Source organism: Crinia signifera, chromosome 7, assembly GCF_055691185.1.
Source record: "Crinia signifera chromosome 7, ASM5569118v1, whole genome shotgun sequence".
In the NCBI taxonomy this organism is placed as follows: Eukaryota; Metazoa; Chordata; class Amphibia; order Anura; family Myobatrachidae; genus Crinia; species Crinia signifera.
Window position 1 is genome coordinate 95,074,398 of NC_139223.1, and position 18,526 is coordinate 95,092,923.

Genomic DNA, 18,526 nt, shown 5'->3' on the forward strand with positions numbered 1-18,526 from the left:
CAAAATCACTAGGATAAGTAAAAGCAAAAAAAAGTTATCCCCACTTAAGTGATACATGTCAGATTTGAAAAAAAGGGCTCTGTCAGGAAGGCAAAAACATGCTGTGTCAGGAAGGGGTTAATATATTCTAATACTGTCAATAAATCAACATATTAGTGCTGGCACATAACAATACCATAAGTACTGATGTATTCTAGTGTTGATACAGCCTTTGGATCCATCCTGTTGCATGCTGTAAAGATTGCTGGTTGAGCCCTTCTGCTGTTGTGAGTAGGGTTACCAACTCATCCCTTTAATTCGGGACACATATTAATTACACAGGTTCTGTGGCTGGCTTTCACCTGGTTTTAAAGTGCCACACTTCAAGACTCCATTTCACCTGGTTTTAAACGGCCACAGAACCTGTGTAATTGATATGTGTCCCGAAATAAATGGGTGAGTTGGTAACCCCAGCTGTGAGCAGCATGATCAAGATGACGCCCCAATATGGCTGCCTAGGTGCTGTGCAGCTCGGCGTGTACATGTTCCCTGTGTGATAATTGTACTCTCTGCTTATGTTGTTGCCTGCCTGGCTGCTGTGACGACCAGTGATGCCGCTGATGGCTGCCTAGGCGCTGTGCAGCTCGGCGGGTATGTGTTCCCTGTGTGATAACTGTACTGTCTCTGCCTATATTTTTACCTGCCTGGCTGTTGCGATGACCAGCAGTGCCACTAATGGCTGCCTAGGTGCTGTGCAGTTCAGCTAATATATGTTCCCTTTGTCTATAATCCCCAGGCTACATCTAGCATATACCTGTATGTGGTATGTATATCTGTACTGTCACTGTTGTTCTGTTTCCACCCTGGCTGTTGCACAGCAATCCAAATCAAATTCCTAGTATAAAGATGTAGCGTGTCCCATCTTTGCAGGGGATGGCAGAAGATTTGCCATCCGCCATCCCCCGCCAGCCGCCGGAGATGGACAGGGTTCCCTTCCCCCCCGCCGACAGGAAACTGGGACGCACGTGCATGTGAGGCGCACGCACGTCCCAGTCTCTATCGCCAGTGCTCGCCAGTGCAAGGGATCTGGCGAGCGCCGGCCAAAGATGTCTCCTGCTTCATCTGTACACTAGTATACCTGGCCAATAAAGCTGATTCTGATTTGTAACCCTCCAATTGGCAGCACAGCATATACACAATTACTGTACTATACATACTCTGAATCAGGAGTTTGAATTTTTTTAACTTTTTTCTATACTTATTCTCGCTTCTATCTTTTTTAATATTTCACCGTTTTAAATATATTAATTTTAATGCATACAAATAAAAATAATGTTTTAGATATAATTGTGTCCTAGTCAGTGGCGGATTGGCCACTGAAATTACCGGGAAGAATCCACATACAGACAGAGACCCTGCGGCCCTGCAAAGATGGCCATCGCTTTATTGGAGATAGATGCTAGAGGTGCTCCTGCACCTCTAGTGTCTGATAGGGGAGCGCAGGTCACCCAGCACTTCCCGGAATTGCGCAGTGCGCACCCCTGGGAAAGAGCAGCTGACACCCCCTGACTGTGGTGTAGCTATGGGCCCGCAGACCAGTGGCGGTGGCTTGAAGCAGGCCAGCCCTGGTGGAGTCTGCAGGGAGCTGCTGAAGGGATAGGCCGGCACTTTGCATCCCTGCTGCTGTGCAGTGACTACCGGGTGCCGCTCCCTGCGCCTGTCACACTTTGTGACCAAGAGGAGTGCCGGCACCATGAGCGGTGTTAGGGGGCCCTTCCTTCTCCTCACTGCTCCACTCATGTCAGTGAAAGACAGGCAGAAGCAGCATTGTCCTCCTCTTTCTACTCCCTCCCCTGTGTACGTGAAGAAGACAAAGCACACAAACTTCAGCACCTCTCCACTCCTCTGATCTCCTCCCCTCTACTCCCCCCCCCCTTCCCTCATAGCTGAAGCCCAGCATGGTATTCTATGCTCTGCAGAGCATGGGGCACACGTGACTGTGTGCACTGGAGGAGCCAGCAGGCATGGGCAGGGGAGCAGCCTGCAGCACTTCAGCCAGCCACACCAGCACAATACAGGTATGTGATGTGTGCTGGGGAGTGCTATGTTAATGTTTTCTGGGGAGGGGGGGACATGATAATGTGTGCTGAGGAGGGGAGGCATGATAATGTGTGTTGGGGGTGGGGAGTGACATGTTAATATGTGCTGGGGAAGGGGTGGGAGTAACATATTAATGTGTACTGGGATGGATGGGGTTAGTGTCATATAAGCAATGTGTATTGCAGACTGGGTTTTCTGCTTTAATAACTTAGCTGTGTGTGGGGTTGGTGTTGCAGTGGTAGAGTAATGTAGCATGGGCGGGGAGAGGGGTGCAGGTTAGCACCAGTAGTATAATGTATGTAGGCAGTGGGGTGCAGGGTACCAGCAGTGTAGAGTGTGGGGAGGTTTGCTGCAGGGTAGCAGCAATAGTGTATGTGCATCGAGTGGGGTGCAGGGTAGCAGCGGTAGTGATGCATGTGCGGGGACCGGCGTGTAGGGTAGGAGGTGTAGTGTAGCAGCGGTAGTGTAAAATGTGTGGGGAGGGGATGTAGGGTAGTGGTGGTAGTAAAGTGTGCGCAGGGTAGCAGCAGTAGTCTAGTGTGTGCCGGGTAGCATCAGCAGTATAGTTGAGGTGCACGGTAGCAGCAGTACTGTGTTCTGAGAGTGGTGTGCAGGGTAATGGTGGTAGTATAGTGTGTGCAGGGTAGCGGTGGTAGTATAGTGTGTGGGAGGGGGTGCAGGGTAGCATCAGCAGTATAGTGTGTGGTGCATGGTAGCAGCAGTAGTGTGTTCTGAGAGTGGTGTGCAGGGTAATGGCGTGTACGGGGACAGGGGTGTAGGGTAGGAGGTGGAGTGTAGCAGTGGTAGTGTAGAATGTGCGGGGAGGGGATGTAGGGTGGTGGCGGAAGTATAGTGTGCGCAGGGTAGCAGCAGTAGTTTAGTATGTGCAGGGTAGCAGCAGAAATATAGTGTGGGGTGCAGGGTAGCGGTGGTAGTGTAGTGTATGGGGAGGGGTTGCCGGGTATAAGTGATAGTGTTGTATGTGCGGGGAGAGGGTGCAGGGTAGCTGCAGTAGTGTAGTATGTGCAGGGAGAGGGTGCAGGGTAGCGGCAGTAGTGTAGTATGTGCAAGGATGGGGGTGCAAAGTCTTTATTTTTAAAATGTCTATGGGGCATGGGTGCCAAACTGTCTAGAAGCCCTGCTTGTTTGACCAAAATGTCATTTTTTGCAGGGGGGAGCAAAATTTATCATTACGTACTGCCTCCTGGGCAACGTGCATGTAACGCTCCCTGAGCAACAAGCAACATACTCTCCCTGGTCAACGAGCTGTAACATCCCCTGGCTATTGTGCAAATAATTCCCCTGGGAAACGAGCATGTAACTCCCCCTGGACCATGAGCAAGTTAGCACCCCCCCCCCCCCTTCCTGGCAACAATCAAGAAACCCCTTGTATTGAGCAGGAAAACCCTGGCAACAAGCATGTAACTCCTGGCAGTGAGCATGTAGGTAACATGTAACAGCTATGTTTCATAATATGTAAAGGGTATTATGGTTTGTGGTATAATATGTCATAGGCCTTACGGTGTGTGACATAATATGTATTATGCATTACGGTGTGCGTTGTATAAGATTTTGCCCTTACTTCGGTCCAGGAAGTCCCACTCAGATGGGAACCGCCCTAAGGGGTATTTAGGAGGAAGGCCTGGTACAGGAAGTTGCCAGTGCAACGTCTCCACAGTCTAGTACTGTGGCCACTAGTTCTCTGTGCTCCGTTACTATTTCAAACAGCTATTGGATTCCAGCACAACTACCGGTTCAGCTACCAGCTTCTCCTGAAGTCCTGTCTGCCAGTATAATCCAGCCTGCCTATTCCACACTCCAGGTGGTCCTCCAAGCCTCTGCATTCCGGTATTACCCTCCGCCAAAGTGCCTACCCTCGTGTCGGCGACGCTGACATACTTGCAAGTGAACTTCCTGCTGCTGTCACAGTTTACCATCAATAAACCCATTCATGCAACAGCCGCTCATTCGTCCAGCACGTTTATTATACAGAGGTCCAGGCACTGCTGAAGTTCCCGTGTCCGTACCGGGTCCACAAATTTCCCCAGGCGTGACAGTTTGCACTGGCCAGATGGATTCGGGAACCGGCCAGGGAACAAGTCCGGAGATATTGCATGGCATCGCCTCCCGATTGGAAGGATTAGAGGGGTCCCAGCAGCGGTTGGCCCAATGCCTGCAGGAAATCTCAGCCCGCCAAGACACCATCCAGGCCTCCTAAGTGAACATGGCTGCAGTCCGCCGGTCCGAACCTCCGAGCCCTCCAACTGCTTCCGCCCCAGCTGTGGTGTCTCCATCTTCACTCTGTCTTTCCACTCCCAATAAGTATGATGGTACTCCTAAGCTGTGCCGTGGATTCATCAATCAGTGCGACATCCATTTCACCCTCCAGCCCTTCAACTTCCCGACTCAGAAAGCAAAAGTTGCATATATTATATCCTTGCTCACTGGACCCGCACTGGAATGGGTCTCTCCCCTATGGGAACGGGAAGATCCTCTCCTAGATGACTATTCCGAGTTCCTTGATACGTTTAAGAGGATCTTTGATGAGCCGGGTCGTTCTACCTCTGCCTCGATGGAGATCATGCGCCTTCGTCAAGGGAATAGGCCTCTCGGCCAATATATTGTACAGTTTCAGACTTACGCTTCAGAGCTACGCTGGAATGAGGAAGCACTGATCTCAGCGTTTTGGAACGGCCTCTCAGAACGCCTGAAAGATGATTTAACAACCCGAGATGTACCAGCCAAACTGGACGAATTGATCTCCCTGTGCAATAAGGTAGACTTACGCATTCGCGAAAGACAATCAGAGAAAAACAGAGGGGATCGATATCGCTTTCGGCCATCCTCCTCCAATCCAGTAGCCCTCCCAGCTTCGGCTCCCCCCGACGAACCCATGCAAATCAATCGAGCTCAGCTTACCCCAGAAGAACGTCAGAGACGCCACCGCGAGAATCTATGTCTCTACTGTGGTACCGCAGGGCATATGGTGGCAAATTGTTCTCAGCGACCGGGAAACTCCCGCTCCTAGCCAGGCCTGGAGACACCAGGTTAGGAGTATTATCTCAGTCTCCAAGTATAGTAGAACCAGTTATGTCCATAACATTAGACTCGCCTCTGGGTCCTAAGACTGTGCTTTCTCTTTTAGATTCTGGAGCCGCAGAAAACTTTATTACTGCCGAGTTGGTTCATCAACTAAAGATTCCCGCCAGAGACCTCTCCCGAAGTATTTCCTTATCTGCCGTGGATGGAAGTCGAATTTCTTGTGGGTCGGTGACTCAGCAGACTTTTTCCCTTCCTGTTTATGTTGGAGCCCTCCATAGGGAACAGATTCAGTTTTTAGTTATCCCGAAAGCCTCGCATCAAATAGTTTTAGGTTATCCCTGGTTAAGTCTGCATAACCCCCATATTGATTGGCAACGGATGGAAATACTGTCGTGGGGAGAGTGTTGTTCTTCCACATGTTTACCCAAGATTCAACCCCTTAATAAAGTTTCCATCACTCCCTCCTTGCAAATTCCGTCTCCATATGTCTCTTATTCCGATGTTTTCAGCAAGCGAGCAGCAGAGGTTTTACCCCCACACAGGAACTGGGACTGTCCCATCGACCTCCTACCAGGGAAAGATCCCCCGAGGGGTCACACCTATCCACTCTCGCTCCCGGAGACCAAAGCAATGTCCGAATACATCCAAGAGAATCTAGCGAGGGGCTTCATTCGGCCGTCAACCTCACCAGCAGGGGCAGGATTCTTCTTTGTGCAGAAAAAAGATGGAGGCTTGAGACCCTGCATAGATTACCGGGGCCTGAATGCAATCACTGTGAAGAATCGCTACCCACTTCCTCTTATTACAGAACTGTTCGATCGGGTTAAAGGAGCAACGCTCTTCACCAAATTAGATCTCCGTGGTGCATACAATTTGATCCGGATCCGGGCCGGAGATGAATGGAAGACCGCGTTCAATACCCGTGACGGACACTTTGAATATCTGGTCATGCCATTTGGACTCAGCAATGCTCCCGCTGTGTTCCAGAATTTCGTAAATGAAATTTTTAGAGACCTTCTATATAAATCAGTCGTAGTCTACTTAGACGATATCCTGATCTTCTCTTCGAATCTAAAAACCCACCGACGTCATGTACGAGAAGTCCTCCAGAGGTTACGAGAGAACCACTTGTACTGTAAGTTAGAGAAGTGTTTCTTTGAACAATCCTCTATGCCTTTTTTGGGATATATCATCTCGGGACATGGGCTAAAGATGGACCCGGAAAAGGTACAAGCCGTTCTAAACTGGTCTCGACCAACAACCCTGAAAGCCATCCAGCGATTCCTGGGCTTCTCTAATTATTACCGGAAGTTTATTAGAGGATTTTCTACCCTGGTCGCACCTCTCACTGCCCTCACCCGAAAGGGTGCAAATCCAGCTCAGTGGACCCCCGAAGCAGAATCTGCTTTTTGCTCCTTAAAACAAGCATTCACCTCAGCTCCCATCCTGAGAAAACCAGACACCAGTCAACCCTTCTTCCTGGAGGTGGACGCATCCTCGGAAGCAGTAGGCGCAGTCCTCTCTCAAAGGAGCGAGGACCTCAAAATGCATCCTTGCGGGTTCTTTTCAAAAAAGTTCTCTCCAGCCGAGAGAAATTATGCCATTGGAGAACAAGAACCTCTTGCTGTAAAATTAGCCCTGGAGGAGTGGCGTTACTTGTTGGAGGGGGCTACTCATCCAGTCACCATTTATACCGACCATCGCAATTTGATCTTCCTAAAGAACATCCAAGGACTCAATCCTCGCCTGGCTCGATGGGCCATGTTTTTCACCCGTTTTAATTTCACCTTAACCTTCCGACCAGGATCACAAAACCAGAAAGCAGATGCTTTGTCCCGTTCTCTGTCTTCCGACGAGCAGATACCGAAGGTTCATCCGGTCCTAGAGTCCAAAGTGTTTGCCATAACTCAGCCGCAACCGCCGACAGGGAAAACCTATGTCGCTCCCCATCTCCGAAGGAAACTGATTACTTGGGCCCATGCCTCCCGATTCACGGGTCATGCCGGGGTCCACAAGACAGTAGACTTCCTAAAAAGATCCTATTGGTGGCCCACACTAAAAACCGATGTGACGACTTACATTTCCTCCTGCGTCAAGTGTGCGCAGCACAAGGTGTCCAGACAACCACCAGCTGGAGTTCTATTGCCCTTACCCATTCCTCATCGTCCATGGACACATCTATCGATGGACTTTATTACTGATCTGCCTGCCTCCCAAGGTTACACCACGATTTGGGTCGTCATTGACCGCTTCTCAAAAATGGTCCATTTTGTCCCATTAAAGAAATTACCCACCGCGCCTGAGTTGGCTCAACTCTTCATTTCCGAGATCTTTAAGCTACATGGGATTCCTTCCGAAATCGTGTCTGACCGAGGTGTTCAATTTGTTGCAAGATTTTGGAAAGCCCTCTGTTCAGCACTTCAAATAAAATTACAAACTCTACTGCCTATCACCCACAGTCAAACGGTTCTACGGAACGTGTAAACCAAGACCTGGAAACCTTCCTTCGCATCCATGTATCCTCCTCTCAGAATGATTGGGTGGAACATTTGCCATGGGCTGAATTCGCTCATAATAACACTTACCATTCGTCTACCGGGTTCTCACCATTCCTTATCGTCTACGGAAACCATCCTAAGGTTCCTGGGTTCCCTGAAATACCTGCATTGGATCTTCCTGCAGTGACAAAGTCATTGAAGCACTTTTCAAGAATATGGAACAAAGTGCTATCTAATTTAAAGAGATCTTCTAACCGTTACAAAAGATGGGCTGATAAGAAGCGCAGAGCAGTTCCGAGTTTGTCCATAGGAGACCAAGTATGGCTATCTACCAAAAATCTGCGGCTACGGGTCCCGTCCATGAAGTTCGCTCCTCGCTTTATCGGGCCATTCCCTGTGGTAGAAGTCATCAATCCAGTAGCCTATAGGCTCAAGTTACCTCCTTATCTCAAAGTCCCGTCATCATTTCATATTTCCTTGTTAAAACCTTTAGTTCTGAATCGGTTCCGAAGAACTCTACCTCGCCCTCCAAGAATCCTTACAGAGAGAGGAGAAGAATTCGAAGTTAAGGAAATATTGGACTCCCGTTTTCGTTATAGACGTCTACAATACCTTTTGGACTGGAAGGGATATGGTCCTGAAGAAAGATCCTGGGAGTACGCCTCAGACATCCACGCTCCAGCATTAATTCGTAAATTTCACAAGGAACACCCAGAGAAACCCGGGAAGTGTCCTGAGGCCACCCTAAAAGGGGGGGTACTGTCACGGCCTGCCACAGGGGGACGCTGGTGCAGCAGGGCATACCTGTGAGGGCGCTCTGGAGGGGTCCCACTGGTGGAGGTGCAGGGTGCTGGCGCTGGTCCTGTGTGGCTGGGCGATCTTCCAGCATGCTGACAAGGTCTGGGCTGTTTAGAGCCATGAATAGCTCTCTGAGCACTGGACTCCTGCGGCACCATCTTGGTTATGGGCAAACAGCCCATTTTGCCCTTTCTTCGGTCCAGGAAGTCCCACTCAGATGGGAACCGCCCTAAGGGGTATTTAGGAGGAAGGCCTGGTACAGGAAGTTGCCAGTGCAACGTCTCCACAGTCTAGTACTGTGGCCACTAGTTCTCTGTGCTCCGTTACTATTTCAAACAGCTATTGGATTCCAGCACAACTACCGGTTCAGCTACCAGCTTCTGCTGAAGTCCTGTCTGCCAGTATAATCCAGCCTGCCTATTCCGCACTCCAGGTGGTCCTCCAAGCCTCTGCATTCCGGTATTACCCTCCGCCAAAGTGCCTACCCTCGTGTCGGCGACGCTGACATACTTGCAAGTGAACTTCCTGCTGCTGTCACAGTTTACCATCAATAAACCCATTCATGCAACAGCCGCTCATTCGTCCAGCACGTTTATTATACAGAGGTCCAGGCACTGCTGAAGTTCCCGTGTCCGTACCGGGTCCACAAATTTCCCCAGGCGTGACAGTATTGAGCAGAACTCACCTTGTTGGATCCTTTGTTTCTGATAAAATCTCAAGGAGTTCATCATTAGATAAGAAGAAAAATCGAGGGAAAAACAATCGTTTCTTTTCCAGGTAGTCATTAAGTCCTTTTAAGATCAGCTCCAGAAACTCATTTGACTTTTTGAACTTCTCCAGCATTTTGTCAATCATCACAACAGAAAGGACATGCTTATCCTGTAACACACAAAAATATTATCATTATAATTTTTCATTTTTAAGTAGCCACACAAGGAATATAATTATTAACAGTACAATACAATGTAAATTGATATATCTTAGCAATACAGCAATAAAATGAAAGACTAGGTAGGATGAGGCAAGATGCAAGGCTAGACAGCTCACTATAACATGTGGAGGAAGTGGTGAAAAGGGAAGCAATTAGGCATGGAAATAGCCCTGCATCCAATTTAAGAACACCAATATAGTGGGTACATTGTCTAGTCTGTACCTGCTATGTCTCTGGAGATGCATGCTCCATAGTGCCATCAACAACATCCTCTGACGGGAGCCATCGCTAGCCAAATGCAACATGCCATAAATCCCATGTCATTGCCACCAGCATTGGCAAGTATTCAAGGTATGCATTTTCCAATGCCAGCTCCCATTGCTCACAATCTTGCTGGATACACATATAGTCTAGTGTGTATCCAACTCAACAGTATCGCTGAATGGACTTGGAGATCAAATACAAGGAGCTCAGATGACATGGATAGTGGTTGGGAAAGAACATGAGTAAATATGCTCCTGATTAAAAGTTGTGGCTTCAATACTCGGGTGTAGATGAATTGGCAAAAGATTAAGTTTCAGAGGAAAGTTATGGGTGGGAATTGTGGAGAAGTGGGGGCAAGCTGGATCCCGGATGTTATTATCATTAATTTATAAAGAGTACATGTATTTCACAATTTTACATTTTCAGATCATAATATTGGACACACTGTAATATTAGGCATTTGTGCCGTAGTTTCCAATATTTTCATAATAACATTAAAAAGAGCACTCGCTTCACATAATTTCTTTACTTGCACAACTCGTTGGAAACACTTGTCAAGCTTTTGTTGCCAACACTCGATAGAGATACAGAAGCACAGGCTAAGGGAGTGAATAATATGATTTCTGCTAAGACTAGTGTCCACTATTCACTTATTTTTTTCTAGATCTCTCTGCTGCATTTGACACTGTGTCTACTATTTCAGTATCATTGTTTGTGGACGATACTCAAACCTATCCTCCCCATACTTGTCACCATTAAGTGTTCTCCATAGCGCTGATTTGTCGGGCAGTCCACCCACCAAGAGGTGTGCTGCCACCCAGCGCTTGCTGACACCCAGAACTCTGACACAAAACATCTTATTGCAGGCGGACGCTGATTACGGATGGACCGTCGTCAGCGTCGCATGATGTTCCCATCAGGCGGGCACTCTGTCTGTCCAGCGTCCACCTACAACAAGATGTTAGGTGAAAGAGTGCCATGTACAGTGTGGGCAGGCGCATGGGGACAGTGTCCTGAGACAGCAGGAAACTGTCTTGGGACAGGCGCTGACACAGCAGGTGGACAGCATAGAGTGGGTGCGTGGCCTGTGATGACAGAATGAAAATCAAAATGAAAGCAGTAGGTGACATACATCTCCTCCTGCATTTGCATTGCAATGGATTGCCTATGCTAAGCTGCTGCTAGCAGTTTATCATATGCAATCCATGCTGATTCAGGCCCTATAGGGGAAATGTAGTAAGGTGCAAATTTTTGACGTGGAAATTTTTTGACAAAAAATGGCTGAATTTGCACGTTTACCAAAAAAAACCACACATGTATAAATGTGATAACTGCAGTAAAATGTACACATTTTGACCTGTATAAAAAAATGCACATTAACCTTTTGCAGCCCAAATTTTTTTTGCAATTCAAACAGTTTGCTTTAAATTAATTGTCATTTTTTTTATATTATTCGAAAATGGTCTACATTGAATGTTGAACGATGTTAATGTTCTTATTTTAAAGTGGCTCATCATTCGATTTGCCTGTTGAGCCTGACTAGACGCTGGACTTGAAAGAGTTAAAAAATCGCATCCAGGTGTTTTCTTATAGAAATCGCAAAACAAATAGACCAGGTCCAGCCTGGCAAGTTTGACAGAACCATGCACAGATCACTCAGATCTGTGAATGGTTCTTTCCAAAAAAATGTGTAAAAGTAAAAAAAAAATTGGCATGGGGTCCACCTCCTGAGCAAAACCAGCCTGGACTCATTGGGTAAGTCCTAGTTCCCCAAATACGGGGCAAAAAATGTGTAGGGACTCTGTCAGTCCCTCCATTGATTACATGTAGTCTACCATATTAAATATAAAATACTTACACATAAGGCTATTAACTAAGCTACCCAGACATACATCTCTACACTTACTGTACCTCAAAATATCACCCAACCCAAACTATTCGCCCTTCACCTCTTCTCCACACACATTACTTGCTCTCATTAACGTTTACAGGACTTTTTTCGACTGCACCTCTTACAATGCCCAATTAGGCTGCGACCATACATTGAGTTTCAGCGGAACACAATTTGCCACAAGGAGACTGTACACAGTCTCCTATGCAACCGCCCATGCATATGCAGTGGGGACACAACCATCGGGTCCTACCGAAGCATGCTGAGGTTTGACAGGACGGCGAGACAACCGGATATCAAGGTGAATACATACATTTCAATGTATGTGTTCACACAGTGCGGCTGAACCACAATGTGTTCTACTTGAATTCCGGTTGGCAGTGGGGAAAAGCCCATTCCCTTGAGCTGGCTATATTAGCCAGTTCGAGACAGGGGTGCAGGCAAGCTGACGGAGGAGGAGCAGAGAAGAGCTCTTGAAGACGCCGAAGTCACCACCCCCAGGTGAAGAACACAGATGAAGATGCTGAAGCCCTGGGATGCGGAGGCCACAGAAAAGAGCTGAAAGGCTACCGTCCTCTGGGTAAAGACACAGAAGAAGCCCCTGGGTGAAGAAAGAAGAAGTCGTTTAATAAAATATTTTAAATATGGTATTTCCTTTACAGGGGGGCTATAGGTACCAGCGGGAATTTAGTGCTTCACATGTACCTGTGGTTCTCCCAAGTACCAACATGTGGGGCAGGCTTGCTGGGACCTGTAGTCCCACTGTATAAGACAATATTACTTGTTGAACCAGCTATCAACTTTGCACCCCCCCCCGCCCAGTGGTGCGGGGGGTTGCAAAGTTCAGGTCTGGGGTGCCCTGGAGAGGGAGACCCCTTTTTTTGAGGGGGTCCACATCTCCCTAAGGACTCCTGGCCTGGGGTGACTAGTTAGAGTGGGTAATGTTTTGGTCACGGGACCCCGTCAAGCATGTACACTGGCTATGGCAATACACCCCCTGCTAGTGGAGCCCAGTGTGGTTCCCTAAAATATGGGGGATCCCCACTCATTTGGTCCCCCATAGTTTTGGAACCAGAGACAGCTCCAAAAGTCGGGTGCTGGTTATGAAAAATGCAGGGACTTTTTTTCTTCAAAATTTTTAACCTTATTTCTGGTCTATGAGTAGCACAAGGCTGGTTTTACTTTTAAAGTTGACTATGGTTACAGATGATATATATCCTGCAAAAAACACAATATGTGGTCACAACAAGCTGTATCCTGCCAAACAAGATCCTGTTTGACTGCATCTTGCTAAAACGCAAGTGTGTACACAAGAAGCTACATTCTGATAAACAGCTTCTTCTCCACTGCAACCTGGTAAATAGAAACGTGTGACAGCTCGTTTTCTTCTAGTGTCCAAACCTTTCCAGAAAACTTACTGTACCACTTCAGACAGGCTTATCAAATTCAAGTTTACTAGACATTAAAAAAAAAAAAAAACCTTAGGAGAACTTTGCTTTTGGCCAGCATTGCATGTCACACAGGAGGTCACTCTGATTGACTCGCAAAGCTGCAAAATATGCAGCTTTGTGTGTCAAGTAAACGCCTCCCATATAAATGTCCACCCCCCACACGCACGCCAATTTCACCCGCACGCATGTACAGTAAATGGATGTTTTGCATAAACATCCATTTGCAGCTTGCATGCGTGGATGAAATCATTCAATGGTCGCCGAACATCGAATGATTTCTAAGGCGTTTGCACTCTGTGGTGACTTAGATATAGATGTGGTGTCTTGGTACGGGAAGAAGCCGGGCAGCTGACATCCGGTGATGTCAGATGCCAGACCTCAGCACCACTGGCGAATTACCATGAAAACGCCTTTACACATTATGCCACACATTGTAATGCCCCTGACATATTATACCACATACCACAATCCCCCAGACGCAATATGCCACACACTGCAATGTCCTATATGCTGCATACACACCTCCCAAGACTGGAGGCAGAGGACAAGGGACATCTGGGCGTGCCAAAAAATGTGAAAAACTCATTTCGACTTTAGTCACTGTTGACCATTAGTGGTCAATCAAGACATTGTGTACCCAGTGACCGCATACCAATTCCAAAGAGTAAACATCATGCATTAGATGCAATGGGGGGGGGGGGTTGCCTTAGAACTACACTCAATGGTACGCTATTTTGCTATATTCAGCAACAATATGGTAGGACACATCTGGATGTATTGATTTTTCTTATGAAACAAGCAGCTACTACTAAATGGAAATATATGCATATCTGCATAGTCACTGCTGGAAAAAAATGCTAATGGCGTTGCCCACTAAGGGTCTCTTTTCTTATATTTTAAAAAATGGGAAATAAACATTTTAAAGTAGCAATTATTCATAATTACCTTGACAGGTTAGACGCTTGAAAGATCACATTTGCATTACCTTTCATCCTAGAATGCTAAGAGCTAGCCCACATTATCATGAAAATAGAAGATAGAACAGGTTTATTTTTGTTGATCAGTAGGGAAGAATGTCTGTGGGGATGTTCAAGATTTTCCTACTGTATATTGAGTATTATTCACCAGAGTCATATCGCCATCTTGTGGAACTTCAGATTAATGTTCAATAGACAGTTCATTTGACTGAATAATTAAATATGCCTTATGGCTTGTTTTTGTTTGTATTCGTTTTGTGCCCATTTTTACAAAATATGACTATTTTTTGTGTAAATTCTAAAAGAAAAACAAAACTTTGCACCCATATAAACTTTGGGGCTCGTTTGGAAGCGGACCCTTAACCAATATTTATCAGGTTATGGTATCAATGGAAGACAATACTTAGGTCGAGAGTGACTAGGTCGACTACTAATGGTCGAGAGTGACTAGGTCAACACCTTGGAATAGTCAACATACGCAATGTCAACATTGACAAAAGATCGACACAAGCTTATGGTCAACATCAACATTAATAAGGTCGACATGAGTATTAAAATTTTTTGTCAACATCTGTCAACATGGACACTGTATAAGTGTACCGCTGTGCTCGCCATACTTTGGGCACGGTGCCTCACTGCCATTGGGACTCTATTATATTCCCACGCTATGCCCACTTGCATAGTAAAATATGAAAAAAAAACACCTTTAAAAAAAAAAATTAAATACTCACGTCGACCTTTTCCATGTCGACATGTGTATGGCATCCATAAGCTTGTGTCAACCTTTTGTCAATGTTGACCTTGCGCATAACGACCATTTCAAGGTGTCGACCTAGTCACTGTCAACCATTAGTGGTCGACCTAGACAATGTCTACCCAGTGACCGCATACCTATTTATCTAGGCCAGTGGTGTCAAACTCATGGCCCGCCGGCTGTTGTGGAACTATACATCCCAGCATGCCCTGCCACAGATTTTATATAATGGATTGCTAAAACTGGCAGGGCATGCTGGTATGTGTAGTTCCATAACAGCTGGAGGGCCATGAGCTTGACACTACTGATCTAGGCTGTCAAGGCCAGTGTTTGCATCTTCTGCCACAAGTTACCTGGCCCCTGCAGTGGAGTGCACATACTGTATATAGCAGATTTCACTCACCGCACATTTTTGGTTTTGTTACATGTTATTTCAAAAAATATATTTATTTACAGACACTTACCAACAATACTAGTTTCATTAGGTCTCTCCATGTTTTATCTACAGTTGTGAAACGCCTTCCTTCTTCGGGCATTTGAGCCATTATATCTGGCGAACTAAATATGGGCTCCAAGTACAGCCATGTTGCTTGCACCTTTAGCCACTCATCGAGGATCTCCTGCAGCAGCAATAATTTCCCTTCCCATTCTCTGGAAAGAAAACACTTTTAATTAATTACATTCAATGCATTCAAACAAATAAAATGAATGTTAAGGTGCTTGCACAAATCATTGTATCCAAGAGATTTCAATGTTTCTGTCATTTAAACAGTTGCATTATTTAACAGTACATGTTTGAATTTCTGTATCAATAAAGCAATAAGAAGATTCAATGTCTTATCTTGTTAAATTATTTTTATTTGACTCTATAAGGGCATAGGGAGTATGATGGTTATAGCTAGGAAAGGAGAGGCTTAGCACCAAACTGTTTATTTTAATTACCAAGCAGGTCATAAATTCCTCTCCCTTATACCTGAACCTCAGCTCCAGGCCAGCCAGTTAAGTTAAGCAAGCCCACGGCAAGGAGCAATGTAAAAGAGAGGGAGAAGAAAGTCCAGCAAACATATACACCTATTTGCAAGACAGGTGCGTTCGAGTGGACACTTTTTGCCCACTATGCCGCTTAAAGAAAAGGTTTTAACAAGATATTTTCTTCTTCCTCCAAAAGTGTCACAGTCAGGACAATAAAATGTCCTAAAGTTTCCTCCCTATGGAAAGGGGTGCTTCTGAGCTTCTCTAAGAACCCCACACAATGATACTGAGCGCTGATTGTATATTCAGTGCTGCTGCTGTGCCAGTAGGGGGATTACCATAAACCCCTATTTAAAGTAGAGAACCAAAAAGAAAAATAGGAACAGCGCTGTACTGAATATATGAAAATATTTAATAAAATTTTCCACAATAAAATACAATATTACAGTTAATAAGACACACAAGACACACAAACATTAAACATGAAATCCCCCTTATATGTTAGAACTGGTTAGTATTGTTAAGCCTGCGATTGCATAGATTCTTTACTCCAATTCAGAGCCAATTAGTAGGTTTAGATAATACCGCTTTCAGACCGCACTCCGAACATGGCTTATTGCCGTGTTCGCGGGGCCTAAACACGGGTCACGGTGCAGTCTGAAAAGGCCACCATGGGTCGAGCAACACGGGTGTTCAACCCTGGTAATGACCAGGGTTGAACACGGCTATGACCCGTGTCAAGTGCAGTGTGAACGGGTGCCTGGGTCGAGCGACCCGTGTCCCGTTCACAGTATGGAGGAGACAGCACTGTCAGCTCCAAGTACTGCCTCCTCCCGAGCCCCCGATGACGCGCCGCCACCCAGCACCGCCCCATGTGACGTCACCGACTCGGCAATATGCCGTGTCGGTGTCGGAACTTTCAGACCGCATTGCCGTGTTGCTCTAAGGATGGGACCCGTGTCCTAATCCCGTGTGCGACACGGCATTTGCGGTCTGAAAGTAGTAACAGTGAGAGTTCAAGTCCCCACAAAATGTGCACATTCAATCTGTGGTAATACTTATTTGTAATCCAGGGGTATTGATGGCTTGTGACTTCAGCGACAAATTTCTCCGACCGCCCACACTACAGTCATATCCGAGATGGATTCGATCTGCTGGGTATAATATCAGCCCGGTAGTCCCCTCAACGCGTTTCTCCGCCTAAATCGGTTAGCGGCTTCCTCAGGAGAAGTGTATCCTCCTGAGGAAGCCGCTGAACGATTTAGGCGGCGAAACGCGTTGAGGGGACTACCAGGCTGATATTATACCCAGCAGATCAAATCCATCTGGGATATGACTGTAGTGTGGGCGGTCGGAGAAATTCATCGCTGAAGTCACAAGCCATAAATACCCCTGGATTACAAATAAGTATTACCACAGATTGAATGTGCACATTTTGTGGGGACTTGAACTCTCACTTATCTAAACCTACTAATTGGCTCTGAATTGGAGTAAAGAATTTATGCAATCGCAGGCTTAACAATACTAACCAGTTCTAACATATAAGGGGGATTTCATGTTTAATGTTTGTGTGTCTTATTAACTGTAATATTGTATTTTATTGTGGAAAATTTTACTAAATATTTTCATATATTCAGTACAGCGCTGTTCCTATTTTTCTTTTTGGTTCTCTAAGAACCAATCGCATAAGGGATGCTTCCATTCTTGGGCACACTTGCCATGATCACCTTTCCTACATTTCCACCTACATTGTTACTGCAGTTACGTTAAACAGTCATTTTATTCGCACCTAGTTGTGAGCAAGCACCGACCATCTTTTTGTGCATTTTCCCTGAAATACATCCTATTAGCATTGCTGTGCAAAAAAGAAACACAAGCAGATATGCGGCTATATTTTGTGACTTCAGCTGTATCTGCATACAAACTTCTACATATGCAGATACAGCTGCTGTCACACAAAGAATATAGGCATGCCACATATTGAAATCAGCAAGGTCTGTTCGTGCATCCTTTTTATATGAGGATGTGAATAAGATGCATTTTTGGCAAAGAAAGATGCACAATGTTAGTTGAACAGAAACTGCTGGCTCACTCATGCCATTTCATTGAGAATGGTGCCTGATCACAGACACAACTGTACATAAAACAGGAACACCCACTTTGCAGGGTGCTAACTTTGGTGAAGACATACAGGGTGACATTTAATAGGGAGTGATTTGTTTGTTTTTTGGTGATTTTTAGCGCAAAAATTGCCGAAATCGCACTTTTTGCCGCAAATTCGATTTTCCAATTCGCATCCAGATGTTTTCCCATTGAAAAACATACATTCGCAAATTTAATGGGGTGGGAATTTGGAAATCGCCCAAAAAAATGTGCAAAAATCAGCAAAAAAATAGATCAAGTTCTGACTGGCGAATTTGTCAGAAACATGCACAGATCATTGCGTTAAAAAAAGAGTCCCCCCTCTTGAGCATAACCAGCCCCGGGCTCAAAGAGCCGTTCCTGGTTTCATAAAATCACGGGGCTGAACAAATAGCCTTCCCCGGGATTTTATTAAACCAGCACCAGGGTCAAGGGCCGGTCCTGGTTCCTAAAATATGGGGGACAAAATGAGTAGGGGTCCCCCGTATTTCAAAAACCAGCACCGGGCCCAACGAGCCAGCAGGGTAATGCCACAGCCGGGGGGAAACTTTTTATACAAGTCCCTCCGGCCAAAGCGTTCATCCCCCTGACCGGTCAGCATGGGCAGGGGTCCTGGGGAAGTGGGGACCCCCCCCCCCCTCCAGAACTTACCATGCTGAAGCCCGGGGCTGTACTCGATACCCCTGGGCGGTGGGCATCGAGCTGAATTTGTGTAAAAAAAATAGAT

General features: G+C 46.2%; 1 protein-coding gene across 2 annotated transcripts in view; it reads right to left on the reverse strand.

The window, feature by feature from the left end:
* Nucleotides 1-18,526, reverse strand: part of DNAH7 (dynein axonemal heavy chain 7) — a 918,640-nt gene that overhangs the window by 540,996 nt on the left and 359,118 nt on the right. For both annotated transcript variants that reach the window (XM_083153498.1, XM_083153497.1), the window contains 2 exons: nt 15,150-15,336; nt 9,103-9,296 (listed from right to left, as the gene is read on the reverse strand). In XM_083153498.1, coding sequence (XP_083009624.1) covers nt 9,103-9,296; nt 15,150-15,336 — 381 coding nt within the window. The remainder of the gene's footprint in view (nt 1-9,102; nt 9,297-15,149; nt 15,337-18,526) is intronic.